Source organism: Cavia porcellus, unplaced genomic scaffold, assembly GCF_034190915.1.
Source record: "Cavia porcellus strain 051 isolate PalLab524CR breed Dunkin Hartley unplaced genomic scaffold, mCavPor4.1 scaffold_17, whole genome shotgun sequence".
NCBI classification, from domain to species: Eukaryota; Metazoa; Chordata; class Mammalia; order Rodentia; family Caviidae; genus Cavia; species Cavia porcellus.
In genome coordinates this window covers 54,461,225-54,476,672 of record NW_026947500.1, presented here as the reverse complement: position 1 = coordinate 54,476,672, position 15,448 = coordinate 54,461,225, and the positions used below count along the sequence as shown (strand labels likewise).

Genomic DNA, 15,448 nt, shown 5'->3' with positions numbered 1-15,448 from the left:
TTACATTCTTGGTTAGGTTGATTCCTACGTATTTCATTTTTTTAGATGCCATTATGAAAGGTGATATTTCCATAATTTCTCTCTCTTAGAGTTTTTTTGTTTGTGTATAGGAATGCTATTCATTTTTGAGTGTTGACTTTGTATGCAGCTATATTGCTGAATTTGTTTATTACCTCTAGTGATCTTTTAACGGAATTTTTGGATTTTCTACGTAGAGTATCATGCCATCTGCAAATAGCGACAATTTAATGCCTTCCTTTCCTGTATCTATTCCTTTCATTCTCTCTCTTGTCTGATTGCCTGGCTAGTATTTCCAGAACTATATTGAATAGGAGTGGCGATAGTGGACATCCTTGTCTTCTTCCTTTTAGTGTGACAGCTTTTAGTTTTTGTCCAGTTAGTATAATGTTGGCTGTTGTTTTGTCATGGATGGCCTTTATGAGGTTGAGGCAGACACCATGTATTCCAAGTTTCTGAACGGTTTTTGTCACGAACATGTGTTTGACTTTATAAAAAGCTTTTTCTGCATCTATTGAAATGACCATGTGATTTTTATTTTTGGCTCTGTTGATGTAGTGTATTACTTTTATTGATTGGCATAGGTTAAACCATCCCTGAAAAATTAAATCCTTAATAAAAAGCAACTTCTTTTCAGTTCTCATTTAATTTTTCTGATTGGATCAAATGTGGCTCCTATATGTCCTAGCACGTCAGGCCTCCATTTTTAACAAAGGACAGAATTTCCCCCAGCAAGTGTTTTTTCTAAAGGGATCAAAGTGATGCTGCTGCCCAAGAAGCACCGTTAATCTCATAGACTGATGAAGGCTGATTCAGGAACACCTCTAGCCATGAGACCTAGCTCTGCTCACATTTGCCTAAAGAGGAGCACCTGAGGCTTAGGACTGTTAAGTCAGAACCTAGACTAAATCTAAGGAGAGAAACATAGGTCTGTTGCCATAGGAAACAATAATCTCCACATATAAACCTTCTAGAAAACAGAGACAGACAGACAGAGACAGAGAGAAACACAGTGACAGAGAGACAGACACACAAAGAGAGAGAGACAAAAACAGAGACACAGAGAGAGACAGAGACAGACAGAGAACTTTGACAACAAAATATTAGGCCTAGGAAAATAAACACATGAGTGAATGTGCGTAAAACACATGAGTGAATGCGAGTGGGGATATGGAGGGAGGTGTGGGTGTGGAGGCATATATACTTCAACAACAAAATTCCAGGCATAGGGAAATAAGCAAATGGCTGAGCCAAGTGAAGAGCTAACCAAAGTGTCAAAACAGTACTAATGGAGAAATGTCTGGTTTGCAGGGTTCCTGTTGTGGAATTCCAGTATTTGTTAAGCACAACTGCTGTGTCATATTCTGTGGCAACCATGGGTGCCAGTGTTAACCTACAGGAAACCCATGCATGGTGAGAAGCAAGGACATGACAGGTGTGTGGTCACCTCGGGGTGATCCCCAGCAGGAAGTGGACCCCAAGGGCAGAGTCGTGCTGGTGACTAATACAGTGTTAGAGCTTTATTCTTGCTATAATGAAGAACAAAATTTTATTAACATAAAACAAGAAAAATGTATAATTTTAAAGTTGTGGAGGTTGGACATCCAAGTGGGTCTCACCAGGCTAAACTCTAGGTGTAAATGAGCTGCACCCCCTTCAGAGTGTACCCCTGGTCTTTCCCAGTTCGTTCACTCCCAGCCCTCCACAGCTCACACTCCTTCTGCCCTCAGCGCCATCACTGTGGCCTCTGTGTCCATCGGCACGGCTGCTTCTCCTGCTCACTCTCCCACCTCCCCCACCCACTCAGGACTCCATGGATACACTGCGCTCACACAGATAATCCTAGCTAATGCTCCTGTCTAAAGTCAACTCATTAGCAACCCCAGTGCTATGTGTAACTTTAATTCCCCTCTACTGTTCAATCTATGTGATATATTTTCAGGTTCCACAGATGGGGACAAGGCCAGCTGGCTGGGACAGGGAGGAGAAGATGGCATTATTCTGTCCCCTGCTCCTTTCCAGAGCATACACATTCCACCACCACAGAGACCCAAACAGTCTTCCTCTGGATTCCCCTTCTCTCATTCCCCTTCTCTCACTTTGAACACACTTATCTCATCATTCTTGCCACTTTTGGAAGCAGTTCTGGAAGTCCTCTGTCATGAATGTCTTTACCAGGTATGATAAAATTTAAAAATAAAAATACAATGGTTGTTTCTACTCAATACCACCCAACAGAAAGACAGGTTCATAAAAGCACTACCATCTGTCCCCACCCACCTTATAACCAGATCTGGCACCATGTGACTTATGGCTCCACCCCAAAGTCAAAATGAACATGAAAGGTCAGCATTATGAATCAAGACAGCCACGACAGCACAACTGAAGACACTCACGAAAGAAGACTCTGGAGCTGTTGTGGACAGAGGGAAGGACAATGGGGTGAGGGTGTAAAAGTGAGGGGAATTGTGATGGGGACTAGTAGCAAGCTGTCTTTTACTGTAAGGAGCTACTTCAAATGCAAACACTCACCGTGTTTTTCAAACACGCATCAAACATCACGGCCCCACAGGTTACTATAAAACCTAAAAGCCAGGCAGAAGCCCGTTCCTTTGTCTGAAGGACTGAATACTTCTGCAAGCAGAGAGGCATCGCAGCTTCCTGAGGCACCTCAGCCTGTGGTGAGTGCCCAGCACAGTCTGCCCAAATCTCAGACTGTTCCGGACCCCCCAGGCTTCTGGGTGCAGAGAAGTGGAACAGTGGGTTAGAGGCCACTACAGCTGCCTCCCCATCCCCCCCCCCCCCCGGCTACACTTGGAAGTCTGCTGAGCTCCTGACGGATGGGCGGGCCTACACTAACCCCCGAGCCCAGCCGCGCCTAGCCATCTGCCTGCAGAGGAGGAGCTGGGCGGAACTGGAGTGCCTGCAGAAGTCCCTTCCTTTGCCTAGAGGAATGTGGATATCTCCGCAAGCAGGGAGGGATCACAGGCTCCTGAGGCACTGTGGCCTGTGGAGAGCACCCTAACCCGGCTGCAATTGAAGAGCTGTGGATCTTCCAAGGGGCAGGTGGGCGCACAGTGTCCCTGAGGCCCAGCTTGTCTGGAACTGCGGAGTTCTGAGCAGGCAGAGGAGGGACACTGGTTCTGCAGGCCCAATGGCTTGGGGTAGTGCGGTGTCAGAGGCTCAGTAGCTCCAAGCATAGAAGGGGATTTTCAACAGATCCTGAGGAAGCTTTCAAATAACACTTGAAACACAGAAATATACAAAATGACAAAACGAAAGATCAAATTACAACCTCAAACCTCCAGCCCATCTCAGGAAACCCTAGGAGCAATGTATATAGAAGAAAATATATCCCATCCACCTCATATATCGGACATAATAGCTACTGAAGTTGACAAACAACTCCAGGAAGCTTTAAAGAAATTCAAACTCGAAATAATCTCCCAGATAAAAGAAGAAATGATAAAAGAAATGAAAGAGATTCTAAATATATCTAAAGAAAACACAGATAAAAAATTAGAGGAACTAAACAAAAAGATAGAATCCCTAGACGAGCAATATAAGAAACAAACAGAATACATAATGCAGATGCACAGAGATATACAGGAAATAAAAAACTCCACTGAAAGTTGTAAAAACCGCCTTAATGAAAGTGAAGATAGAATTTCAGACCTTGAAGACATGATTGCAGCTAGTGAACAGGAAAGGAAAGATCTTTTGAAAATAACAAGGAATCAGGAAACAACAATTCAACAACTGCAAGACGATGCAAAGAAGAATAACATAAGAATGATAGGGATTAATGAAAGAGAGGGAGACAACATAAAGGATGTCAAGCGGATATTTAGAGAAGTAATAGCTGAAAATTTCCCAAGCATGAGATCAGAAACTGACATCAAGATCAGTGAAGCATATAGAACTCCAAACACTCATAACCAAAATAAAACTACACCCAGACATATAATAATCACCATCCCAGAAATCCAACACAAGAATAGATTACTAAAAGCTGTCAGAGAGAAAAGACAGATCACTTATAAAGGAAAACCTATCAGAATCACAGCAGACTTCTCAGCACAAACGATAAAGTCAAGAAGAGCATGGAGTGAAATATTCCAGATCCTAAAGCAAAATGATTTCCAACCAAGATTGATATATCCTGCAAAACTATCATTCAAAATAGATGGTGCAATACGATACTTCCATGACAAAGAACAGCTGAAGAACTTCATGAACACCAAACCGACCCTGCAAAAAATATTGAAAGACAGTTTAGATACACAAAGGAAAAAAACCACTAAGCAAAGCAAATAATTAAACAGAACAGAAAGATAAAGATGCAACAGCAGAGAGATAACATTCCTACAATTAACCAGCATTTAACAGTAATAACCATTAATGTAAATGGTCTCAATGCACCAATCAAAAGAAACAGACTAGCAGAATGGATCAAGAAACAAAATCCAACCATATGCTGTTTACAGGAAACCCATCTAACCCAGAAGGATACTCACAGACTGAAAGTCAAAGGATGGAAAACAATTCTTCATGCAGCAGGAATCCAGAAAAAGGCAGGAGTAGCCATTCTGTTTGCAGACAACGTGAACTTTAAACCAACAATGACCATAAAGGACAAAGAAGGTCACTACATACTTGTAAGGGGAAAACTCCAAGAGGAAGAGATAACTATCTTAAATATATACGCACCAAACTCCAGAGCACCAAGTTATATAAAACAATTATTAACAGAAATGAAAACTCAAATTATCAGTAACACAATTGTAACAGGAGACCTTAATACGCCATTGACACCAAGGGACAGATCAACCAGACAGAAAATGAGCAAAGAAATAACAGAACTGAATCATACCTGTGAACAAATGGGTTTGATAGACATATACAGGATGTTCCACCCAACAACATCAGAATACACATTCTTCTCAGCAGTACATGGATCATTTTCTAAAATAGACCATATATTAGCTCACAAAACATATTTAAACAAGTGCAAAAGAGCTGAAATCATCCCTTGCATGTTATCGGATCATAGTGCTCTGAAATTAGAAATTAATGATAAAAGATACTGCAAAAATCCCACAAACACATGGAAACTGAATAACACACTCTTGAGTAATCAGTGGGTCACAGAGGAAATTAAAGAAGAAATCAAACAATACCTAAAAGAAAATGAAAATACAGATACAACTTACCGGAACCTGTGGGATGCAATGAAAGCCGTCCTGAGAGGAAAATTTATTGCACTGAGTTCCCACATCAGGAAAACAGAACGAATACAAATAAATAACTTGATGCTACACCTCAAACAGCTAGAAAAAGAAGAGCAAGTCAAGCCCAAAGCCAAAAGAAGAGAGGAAATTATAAAAATCAGAGCAGAAATCAATGCAATAGAGACTAAGAAAACAATCCAAAGAATCAACAAATCAAAGAGTTGGTTCTTTGAAAGAACAAATAAAATCGATAAGCCCCTAGCCAACCTTATTAAAAAAGGGAAGAAAAAGCTCAAATTCATGCAATAAGAAATGAAAAAGGAGAAATCACTACAGACCCAATAGAAATACAGAAGATCATCAACACCTATTTCGAAAACCTCTACTCTCAAAAGTTTGATAACACAGAAGAAATAGACAGATTCTTAGAAGCATATGAAGTGCCAAAGCTAGATCAAGAGGATGTAAAACTGTTGAATAACCCAATCTCTGTTACTGAAATTGAAAATGTAATTAAGTCCTTACCCACCAAGAAGAGCCCAGGCCCAGATGGATTCACTGCAGAATTCTACAAGAAATACAAAGAAGACCTAATGCCGACACTCCTCAAACTATTCAATGAAATTGAAAGGGAAGCAATCCTTCCTAAGTCGTTCCTGGAAGCAAATATTACTCTAGTACCAAAACCTGAGAAAGACCCAACTAAAAAAGAGAACTATAGACCGATCTCCCTAATGAACACAGATGCAAAAATCCTCAATAAAATATTGGCAAATAGGATCCAGCAAATCATCAAGAAGATTATACACCATGACCAAGTGGGATTCATCCCAGGAATGCAAGGATGGTTCAACATACGCAAATCAATAAATGTAATCCACCATATCAATAAAGCCAAAAATAAGAATCACATGATCATTTCTATAGATGCAGAAAAAGCCTTCGATAAGGTCCAACATTTATTCATGATAAAAACTCTACAGAAAATTGGAATAGATGGTCTTTACCTCAATATAATAAAGGCCATTTATGACAAACCAACAGCCAGCATCATTCTAAATGGCCAAAAATTGAAAGCCTTTACTTTAAAATCAGGCACAAGACAAGGATGTCCTTTATCACCACTCCTATTTAATATAGTACTGGAAGTACTAGCCAGAGCAATTAGGCAAGAAAGAGAAATAAAAGGGGTAAAGATAGGAAAAGAAGAAGTTAAGTTATCATTCTTTGCAGATGACATGATACTCTACATAGAAGACCCCCTAAACTCCATTGAAATACTCTTAGATACAATAAATAAATTCAGTAATGTGGCTGGATACAAAATCAATACTCAGAAATCAATAGCATTCCTATACACGAACAACAAAATTACAGAGAGGGAAATAAGAGAAACTGGACTATTCACATTAGCAAGCAAAAAAATGAAATATTTAGGAATTACTCTTACGAAAGAAGTGAAAGACTTATACAGTGAAAACTATAATACACTGAAAAAGGAAATTGAAGATGATCTCAGAAATGGAAAGACATCCCTTGCTCATGGATAGGAAGAACAAACATTGTGAAGATGGCCATTCTCCCAAAACTCTTATACAGATTCAATGCAATCCCAATAGAAATACCATCAACATACCTTATAGATCTAGAGAAATCACTCCTAAATTTCATCTGGAACCAGAAGAGACCTAGAATCGCAAAGGCAATTCTAAGCAGCAAAGGCAAAGCAGGAGGCATCACAATCCCTGACTTGAAATTATACTACAAAGCAACAGTAGTAAAATCAACATGGTATTGGAATCAAAACAGAGGCGAAGATCAATGGAATAGATTAGAAGATACAACCACAACTACAAACACACTCAACCACCTTATCTTTGATAAAGGAGCCAAGCAGGTTCACTGGAAGAACGACAGTCTCTTTAATAAATGGTGCTGGAAAAACTGGCTCTCCATTTGCCGAAAACTAAAGCTAGACCCATGTCTATCACCATGTACTAAATTAAAATCTAAATGGGTCAAAGATCTGAATATTAAAACAGAAACACTAAATCTATTGGAAGACAAAGTGGGTAGAAACCTTGGAGACATAGGAGTAGGTAGAGAATTCATGAACAGGACTCAAACCGCACGGGAAACACTTCCCAGAATCAATAACTGGGACCACATCTTATTAAAAAGTTTCTGCATGTCAAAAGAAATCTCCAGCATAGTGAAAAGAAAACCCACAAACTGGGAAAAGATTTTAGTGAACTCTCTCTCAGACAAGGGACTCTTGTCTAAAACATATAAAGAATTAAAAAAACTCAGACCTCCAAAATTCAAAGATCCAATCCAAAAATGGGCATCTGAGATGAATACGCAATTCTCAGATGAAGAAATGCAAATGGCAAATAAATATATGAAAACATGCTCATCATCATTGGTCATCAGAGAAATGCAAATTAAAACCACACTGAGATTCCATCTCACTCCTGAAAGAATGGCCAGGATCAAGAAAACCAACAACAACAAATGCTGGAGAGGATGTGGGGAAAAAGGAACTCTCCTGCACTGTTGGTGGGAGTGTAGACTGGTACAGCCTTTGTGGAGGTCTGTCTGGAGGTTTCTCAAAAAGTTGGGATTGGAAATCCCATTTATTCCAGCTATTCCACTTCTAGGCATATTCCCAGAAGAACTGAAAGCATCATACCACAGTGATTTATGTGCACCTATGTTTATAGCAGCACAATTTGTAATCGCCAGATCTTGGAAACAACCCAAGTGTCCATCAACTGAGGAATGGATAAAAAAGTTGTGGTATTTCTATACAATGGAATATTATTCAGCTATAAAGAAGGATCACATTGAGATATTTATCAATAAATGGGCGCAGCTTGAGACCATACTCATAAGTGAAATAAATCAATCTCGCATGTATGAATACCGAATAGTTTCCCTAATGTAAGTAATGATTCAAATATATGAAAATATGTGGCAATCATGATTCCCCATTATGTGGCCTTGAAGCCTTATAAAATTTTCACTTATTAATTAGAAAGGCTTTATTCCGGGCTTCTTGATATGGAAATATTTGAAGCTATAGTATATGAAGTTTTATCCAAATATCTCAAGGAAAAAGACAGACACTATGGTAACTATTATTCTTTAAAAAAATTATTTAGTTATTTCTTATGTTTATTTTAATTAAGGGAAAAATTTTAAAAATTAGGATATATAATAGTAACTCTTTTCGATTTCCTATTAACTTGTTTTGAAGTCCTGTAATGCTCCCACGATCTTGTTTTGACTGATTAGACTCTGTTCCATTCTGTGGGATAGTATCAGGTCCGAGGGTATAGGCAACTACTTTGAAGGCAGTAAGATTCACTAAGATGCCCATTCTGGTTTGACTATTGTCTCCTTTGGAAGTCCTGTAATGTTTACAATGTCTAAGTTTTATTGGTCTTGTTCTCTACTGTTTTGTCCAACTTTATAATATCTAATGAGATAGACAAATCTTTTTAAGGAAACAAGAGACAACGTTGATAACTATTGTTAATAACCGTATACTCTGTTCTACATCATGTGCTAAGTCTATCCTTGGTTTTCACTGACAGCTTTGTTCTGCCATATTTGACTTTATTCCCCCCCCCCAAAAGTAATAAGAACTAAGGAGTAATAAAATCTAAAATGTGTAAATTTTGTTGTAAAAAGAGAGGAAGGGGAAAAAAGAGCTCTAACGGATATAACAGCAAGTGTGTATAGGGATGTTGAATAGCTGACTATATTAATGTTTTTGGATCATTGAACACAGCTGTTTGTAGTCTCTCTGTTTGAATGTCTACTTTGTATTCTTTGATACTGTGATTTGAGCAACTATTTCCAAGATGATAATATGTAATCTATTAACAGGTGATTTCTTACTGTTATGCTTTTTTTTGTAGTTCTGTATTATATGTAACCTTACACTGCTTTGTTTTGTTTTGTGTTTTTCTCTTTTTCCTCTTAAATAAAAAAAAAAAACCTAAAAGCCTGAGATATTTATTATCCCACAGCTCCTGTGAGCTAGGAATCCAGCAGACTTAACTGTGGCCTAGTCTCTAGGAAGCTATAGCCAGCATTTCAGCAGCAGCTGCCTCATCTCAGAGCTGCCAGGGAAGAAGATCTATCTGCAAGACTCCTCCCCCAGATGTGGACTGGAGGCTTCTCACAGGTGTTCACCTCATGGCCTCCACAAGACAGCTCAGAACCTGGCAGCTTCCTCAGAGCCAGGGCCTAGAACAGCCAGAGAGAAGCCAAACCACACCTTCCCGTAATCCAGGGGCAGCCACCATGGGGAATGGGAAGAGAAACAAGAAGCCAAACCATGCCTTCCCATGAGCCAGCCAATGCTTTGGCTAGAAGACAAGAAGAGAACCATCCCCTACCACCCCACCCCAATAAGCAATGGGCTGATTCAGAGGAAGTCAGTCTGAGATGATAGCAACTGAAGTAAAATAAATAACTTAATCCTTTTTGTCTTAATGCTTTTGGTTATTTTTCCCTCATTGCTGGGACAAAATACTCAACACCCAAAATTAAGGAAGGAAAGGTTTATTTAGCTCACAGTTTGTGAAGGTTTCAGTTCATAACAAGCTGACCGCAAGGCAGGGTCACATGGCATTGGGGCAGCACTTCAAGGCAGCAGCCAGAGTAAAAGGGTAAGAGCAAGCCTCTTTTCCTCCTTTATGTTATACACAGGCCACATCCCTCCCAGGAAAGGATATCACTCACAAAATCTCTGTGCCCTCCTCTCCCACAGGATGAGGATATTTACAAAGTAAGGATCCTGGCTCCCTGCTGAGTCTCTCAGCTACACTTGTAAAGTTCTCAAGTTGACACAGTGTATTAACCATAACACTTGTATTGTTTCATTAACTTTGCAGGCCTAAAGCTGATAGTCTGAGCATCTATTTGCCAAGTAATATGCATATTTCCTTCTGCCTTGTTTTTGAAATCCAATGTTTTGTTCCATTTTACTGTTTTGTATTATTCCTGTGCCTGGAACCTGAGCAACTATTCTGAAGATAACAATATGTAATACAACAACAATTGTTAAATTCCTATCATGTTGTTTTGAAAATCTATGTAACTATTATTGTTGTTCTTGTTCTTATGGTTGTTGTCATGTTGTTTTTGTTATTGGGGGGGTTTTGTTTGCTTCTTGATTTTTGTTTTTTTGGTTTTTTTTTTTTACTCTAAAATAAAAAAGAAGAAATGCCAGAGAAACCTCACTGTGAGCAAGAGGGCAGTCAGCCTTTGTGACTTGGGCCCATTGCTTATGCTGCGTGAACCTTCTCAAAGTTAGGACAACTTACACCCTGGGAAGGGTTCTTCTGGGGGTGACAGAGGGATGTCAATCAGGAGGTGGGAACACTGGCCATGTGAGAAGCTGCTGCACCTCAATATGCTTCTACCTCTCAAAGCTACTCATGCTCCCTGAGAAGGAAAAGGCTGCTTTAAAATTCACCTTGTTATATTTGTTTACTCGTTTAGCCCTGCAGGCCACAAATGCTGGGGACAGAGCAGCAAGCAAGTCCCCTGCTCCTCAGAGCAGACCTTCTGGAAGGGAGGAAGACAAGGACAGTGAACGACACACACAGCATGACTTGGTACAGCAGGGACAGGCATGCAGGGTGGCCAGGTGGTGGTGAGGCTGTCTTATAGGCATGGGCCTGGAGCCCTTTCTAATAGTCTCCCTCTGGACAGAGAAATTAAGAAAGCGAGGACCACCCAGGAGACTGTTTGGCAAGTCATTCTGGGGACTATCAAGTACAACACTGAGCAAAGTTTTCAAGGAACACAAGAGGATGCATATGGCTAGAACGGAGTGAGCAGAGGAGAATGTGGCTGGAGTGGAACTTATAAAGGAAACCAGAAGCCAAATCTTCTACCACCATGTAGGTCATTAAAAGGACTTTTACTTTTATTCTACAATAGGAGCCACTGGAGAATTCTCCCCTCAAAGGATCTGCTTAAAATGCAGAAAGGAGTTAGCCCCTTCCTCACAATTTAAAGAGACTATTGCAGTTCTCTCTATAGGAAGGTGTTTTTTGCATTATTTGGGGTGGGTGTATGTTTTTTTAAAAAAAGGTAACAGATGTCTTATTAAGAGAGGTTGAGTGACTTACATAGTGATATAGTTAACTGATCCCACACTTTCTAATTACTGACTTTAAAAGATAATACTAGATCTGAAAGCCTTGGGTGTTAGAAAGAGTTTCTATTCCTGAATGAGGAAAGAGAAACAAAACTAAATAATACAGGCAAAAATGAAGGGCTATTTGTGCCTAAAATCAAACTACTTCCCAGAGTCTGGGCTCACACATAGGTCACAGTTAAGCTAATTGCATCAAGTCAGACTTCACCTGCAGGTAGAGCCCCCGCTGAAAGCCCAAAACGGTGCCCTGGACCATGAAATGAGCTGGACCACAAATGACCTCCGAAACCCTTAGGAAGTGGTTGTAGACAAACAAACACAAGGTCCCATGAGCACATAGAATAAATCCCAGGAAAAGGCAGATATGCTTATATGTGCGCATTAGCCAAACTTCTAAGGTAATGACCCAGGAATTGGCTAAAGGATGCATATTCATCATTGGCTTTGTTGCACACCTATCCTTAAGTTCCCATAAGACTATCTAGACTCACTTCCAAACTTAGCAGAGGTCCATAACATCAGTACACATACATAGGCAAATGGAAATTAATGTACCCAAGGAAGCAGAGGTCAGTAGGAGTACTTAGGAGCTACTGGGTGAAGAGCAGACTGTTTTGCAAAGATACACACGTATAAAAGAAGTTAAGAAACACCCGCTTGCAAATGCTAGATCTGTGAGTGGCGAGGCAGGCACAAGACAGGAGAGACCAAGATGGCCTGGTTTGCCCTCTTCCTCCTGAGCCATCTCTGGGCTACAGCTGGGACCTCTGCCCAGGTCAGAAGCTCATGCTGTGAGTATGGAGCTCATTTTCAACAGGACAGGACCACAGTGACCCTGAGACAGGCAGGGATCCTAGGCACTGAGGTCTGCAGAGGGGAAGTGGGGTGACAGCGATCCCACTGGAGTAGGGGTTCCAGGGGGGATGAGTGCAGGTGGGTGCTAGTATGTGACCTCATCTTTCCTGATTTAACAGAACAAGCTCCCTGGGAGTTGAGGTGACAGATGTCTTATTAAGAGAGGTTGAGTGACTTACACAAGAGTGACAGCTACTGGTATAGCTGCTTAGTGGCTCTTCAGACCAGGGCCACTAGGAGGTGGATGTTTTGATTCTTGCTGGGTACACATCATATCCCAGATTTTCAGTATTACTCGTGGAAAACTGAGAGGGGAATACAATGGGCATACAATGAAGTTAATCTCTAAGAAAGTTCTAGGAATCACAAGGGTTGTGAACTGTATAGCTTTAAGTTAGTAGAATGGGGTATTTTGAGAAGACATAGGACTAACTGATTGTCAAAGAAACATTGCAATGTTTCCTGTGGTTCTCTTTAACCACTTAGGACACCAAGCCTAAGAGGCCTAGATATCATGTTTCTGAGATGAGGAGCTGGGGCTGAGGGGTCTGGTAAGTGGCTTTTGTCTTTGCAGCTGTCCCCTCAGAAGAGGAGCCCTGGGTTGATGGCATACAAGTGCTCATGGAGAACTCAGTGACACGATCAGCCTACCCCAATCCCAGCATCCTGATTGCGATGAACTTGGCTGGACCCTACAACCTGAAGGCACAGAAGATCCTTATTGAAGAGCTCATGGCCAGTAAAATTTCTGGTGAGAGAACCAAGAGCAGCACCTGCTCCATGAATCTTACAACACTGACCAGTATTCTCCCAGTCTAGCTTACAGCCACCTGTGTTTGTGTCTAAACCTCCTTTCCCTACACAACAGAAAAAGACCTAGAGGAGGAACTAAGTCTGAGGTCAGAGCTTTCAGGCACGAGGTGAGGGAAGTAGAACAAACCCCAGATAGATGTGAAAATAGCAGGCTTCCTGTTCTGGATGTTGCACGCACACAGTCCCTCCTTGCTACTCTTCCTCACCTTACCCTCTAGTAATGCTTCAGTGCCACAACTTCTAGTAGCAATGGCATTGACAACAAAATCTCTGTTCAGCTTACTTGAGCTACTTTGAGGCTCAAGTCAAATAAGCCCATTTAAATTATTTTTTAAGTATGGATTTCCATAGATAAATTTGGATGGGTGTTTCTGTTGCTTTTCTATCCAGATAAACTAGTGATTTTCGACTGAAACATACAGTCACAGAGAAGATCCTAGACTCAATATTCCTTTAAGTATATTTGCATTTTTCATTTAAAAAAAACATCAAAACATTATATGAGTGCACTATTTTAAAAATAAAAATGATTCTGAGATGGAAGCAGGAAGCTCAACCCAACCCCTGTGGTCCCTCCCTGAGATTGTCCCTCTGTGTCACTATGCTGTCTGTTCCTCTGCAGACCTAACTATAGGACAACTTGCCCTCAATATCATGGCCCTCAATTCCTCCTGCAGAGACACTGCGAGCAAAGTGTCAGTTCTACAAAGAAAAATGCAGAGCTGGACACCACCAGGTGAGTCCTCATGTGAACGGAGGGGATAGGAGGCATGAGGACCTTCATGAGAATGTGGAACCCACAAGAAAAGGAGCAGAGGTTTCAGGAGTGGAACGTGAGAGAAGAGAGACAAGGTCCCCTCCACTCTGTCAACCCCACCTGTCAGGGACTCCCCTCTGAGCCAAAAAGGACCTGAAACCCAACACAGACTTGCAGGGCTACCTCCTGTCTGCAGACAGCACTGTCCTTTCCCTGCCATCCAACACCAGATAAAACCCTCATCCTGAGCCACAGTGAAGTGATCCCTCTCTGTGACTGTGCCTGTCTTCAGAGATAGGCTTTATTTCTGTTGAAAAGCTTTGGCTTTGCCTTCTCCACAGATGTCCCCAGCATAATGACCACTACTCTGATGCATACTCTCCCCACTTCCAGGCCCAAAAGAAGAAGCTGTAAACTTCTATGCACCCAGCCTGGCGGTCTTGGCTCTGTGCCAGAAGAATTGGGAGGCCACCTTGCCTATAGCTGCGGGCTTTGCCAAGGCGCTACTGGCTAACACCTCTCCCTTTGATGTGGGTAAGTGGCTGGCCACTGCCAGAAGCTGCCCTGAGCCCATGCTGGAGCCGGTGGGCAGTGTGGGGCACTTCCCATGGGGGACCTGAGAGCCTAGAAGGGAGTCCAGATGGGGGACTTCACAGATTAAGAGGCAGCAACATGTAGAAACAAGGGCAATGCATGAAAGATCCAGAAACTACTAAACCTCAAAAGGGGACAGTAAACATGTCACTCGAGTCAGAAGTTGTTTCCAAATTAAACAGCAAGTTAGTCAGGCATCCTCCCTGCCACGAAACCATTTTTTTAACTGCTGCCACTGTGTCACCCTCTGTTCCCCTTGATGCTTCTTATTACACCCAAATGCCCTCTTTCTATTAAATAGCTACTCCTTCAACCGTAAACCCTCCTGGAAACTTGGGACCATCTGGTTTCTTGGCCATGCAAGCGCATGACTGTGTGGATCAGAAGCTTTTTCCTCTGCAACACCACATCTGTTTTCCATCCACCTCTTACTGTGCAGTGATCTCTCCCCTCAGGCCAGCATCATGGCCTTCTAACCCAGTCCCCCTTCCTCCTCTGCTCTTCTCTGAGATGTGGCATTTTCTCACACTTGCACTCCTTACACACAGCTCTTCAGAAATGCCTCCAATTTCATATTCTACCAGACAAGCCAGCAGGTAAATATTCTCGAGCTCTCTTCTGGGGGCCAGGAAGAGACCAGTCTTGGAAACCTTCCACAGAGCTTGAACATCTTGGTCAATTTTAAGAAGTTTGCACCCTTGGTCTTTGGCTTTCAGAAACACTATTATCCTTAATGAAATTATTGAACTTTTAGCTTAGGGTGGGAGGGAAGGATCAGTCAAATAAAAGATGCTGTTGGGAAAATTTTTCATGTATTCTAGTCGTATTGCCCAGAGCTTGCTGATTTTATGTAATATGTTTATTATGCACAGAAGATGAAAAAAAAACTTCTTTTTGGGATACTATAAGGGTGCCAGGTTCCCACCATGAAAGCATTCACATAATAAGGCAACAATGTATGTAGCACAGCAGAGAGCAGATCAATGGCAAAGTAGATAT

At 41.4% G+C, this 15,448-nt stretch overlaps 1 protein-coding gene across 1 annotated transcript in view; it reads left to right on the top strand.

Moving 5' to 3' along the window:
• Positions 1-12,111: 12,111 nt before the first annotated feature.
• Positions 12,112-15,448, top strand: part of LOC100735256 (cobalamin binding intrinsic factor) — a 16,527-nt gene continuing 13,190 nt past the window's right edge. The window contains exons 1-4 of the mRNA XM_063228161.1: positions 12,112-12,221; positions 12,860-13,036; positions 13,721-13,834; positions 14,249-14,389. Of these exons, the coding sequence (XP_063084231.1) occupies positions 12,143-12,221; positions 12,860-13,036; positions 13,721-13,834; positions 14,249-14,389 (511 nt within the window). The 5' untranslated portion in view covers positions 12,112-12,142. The remainder of the gene's footprint in view (positions 12,222-12,859; positions 13,037-13,720; positions 13,835-14,248; positions 14,390-15,448) is intronic.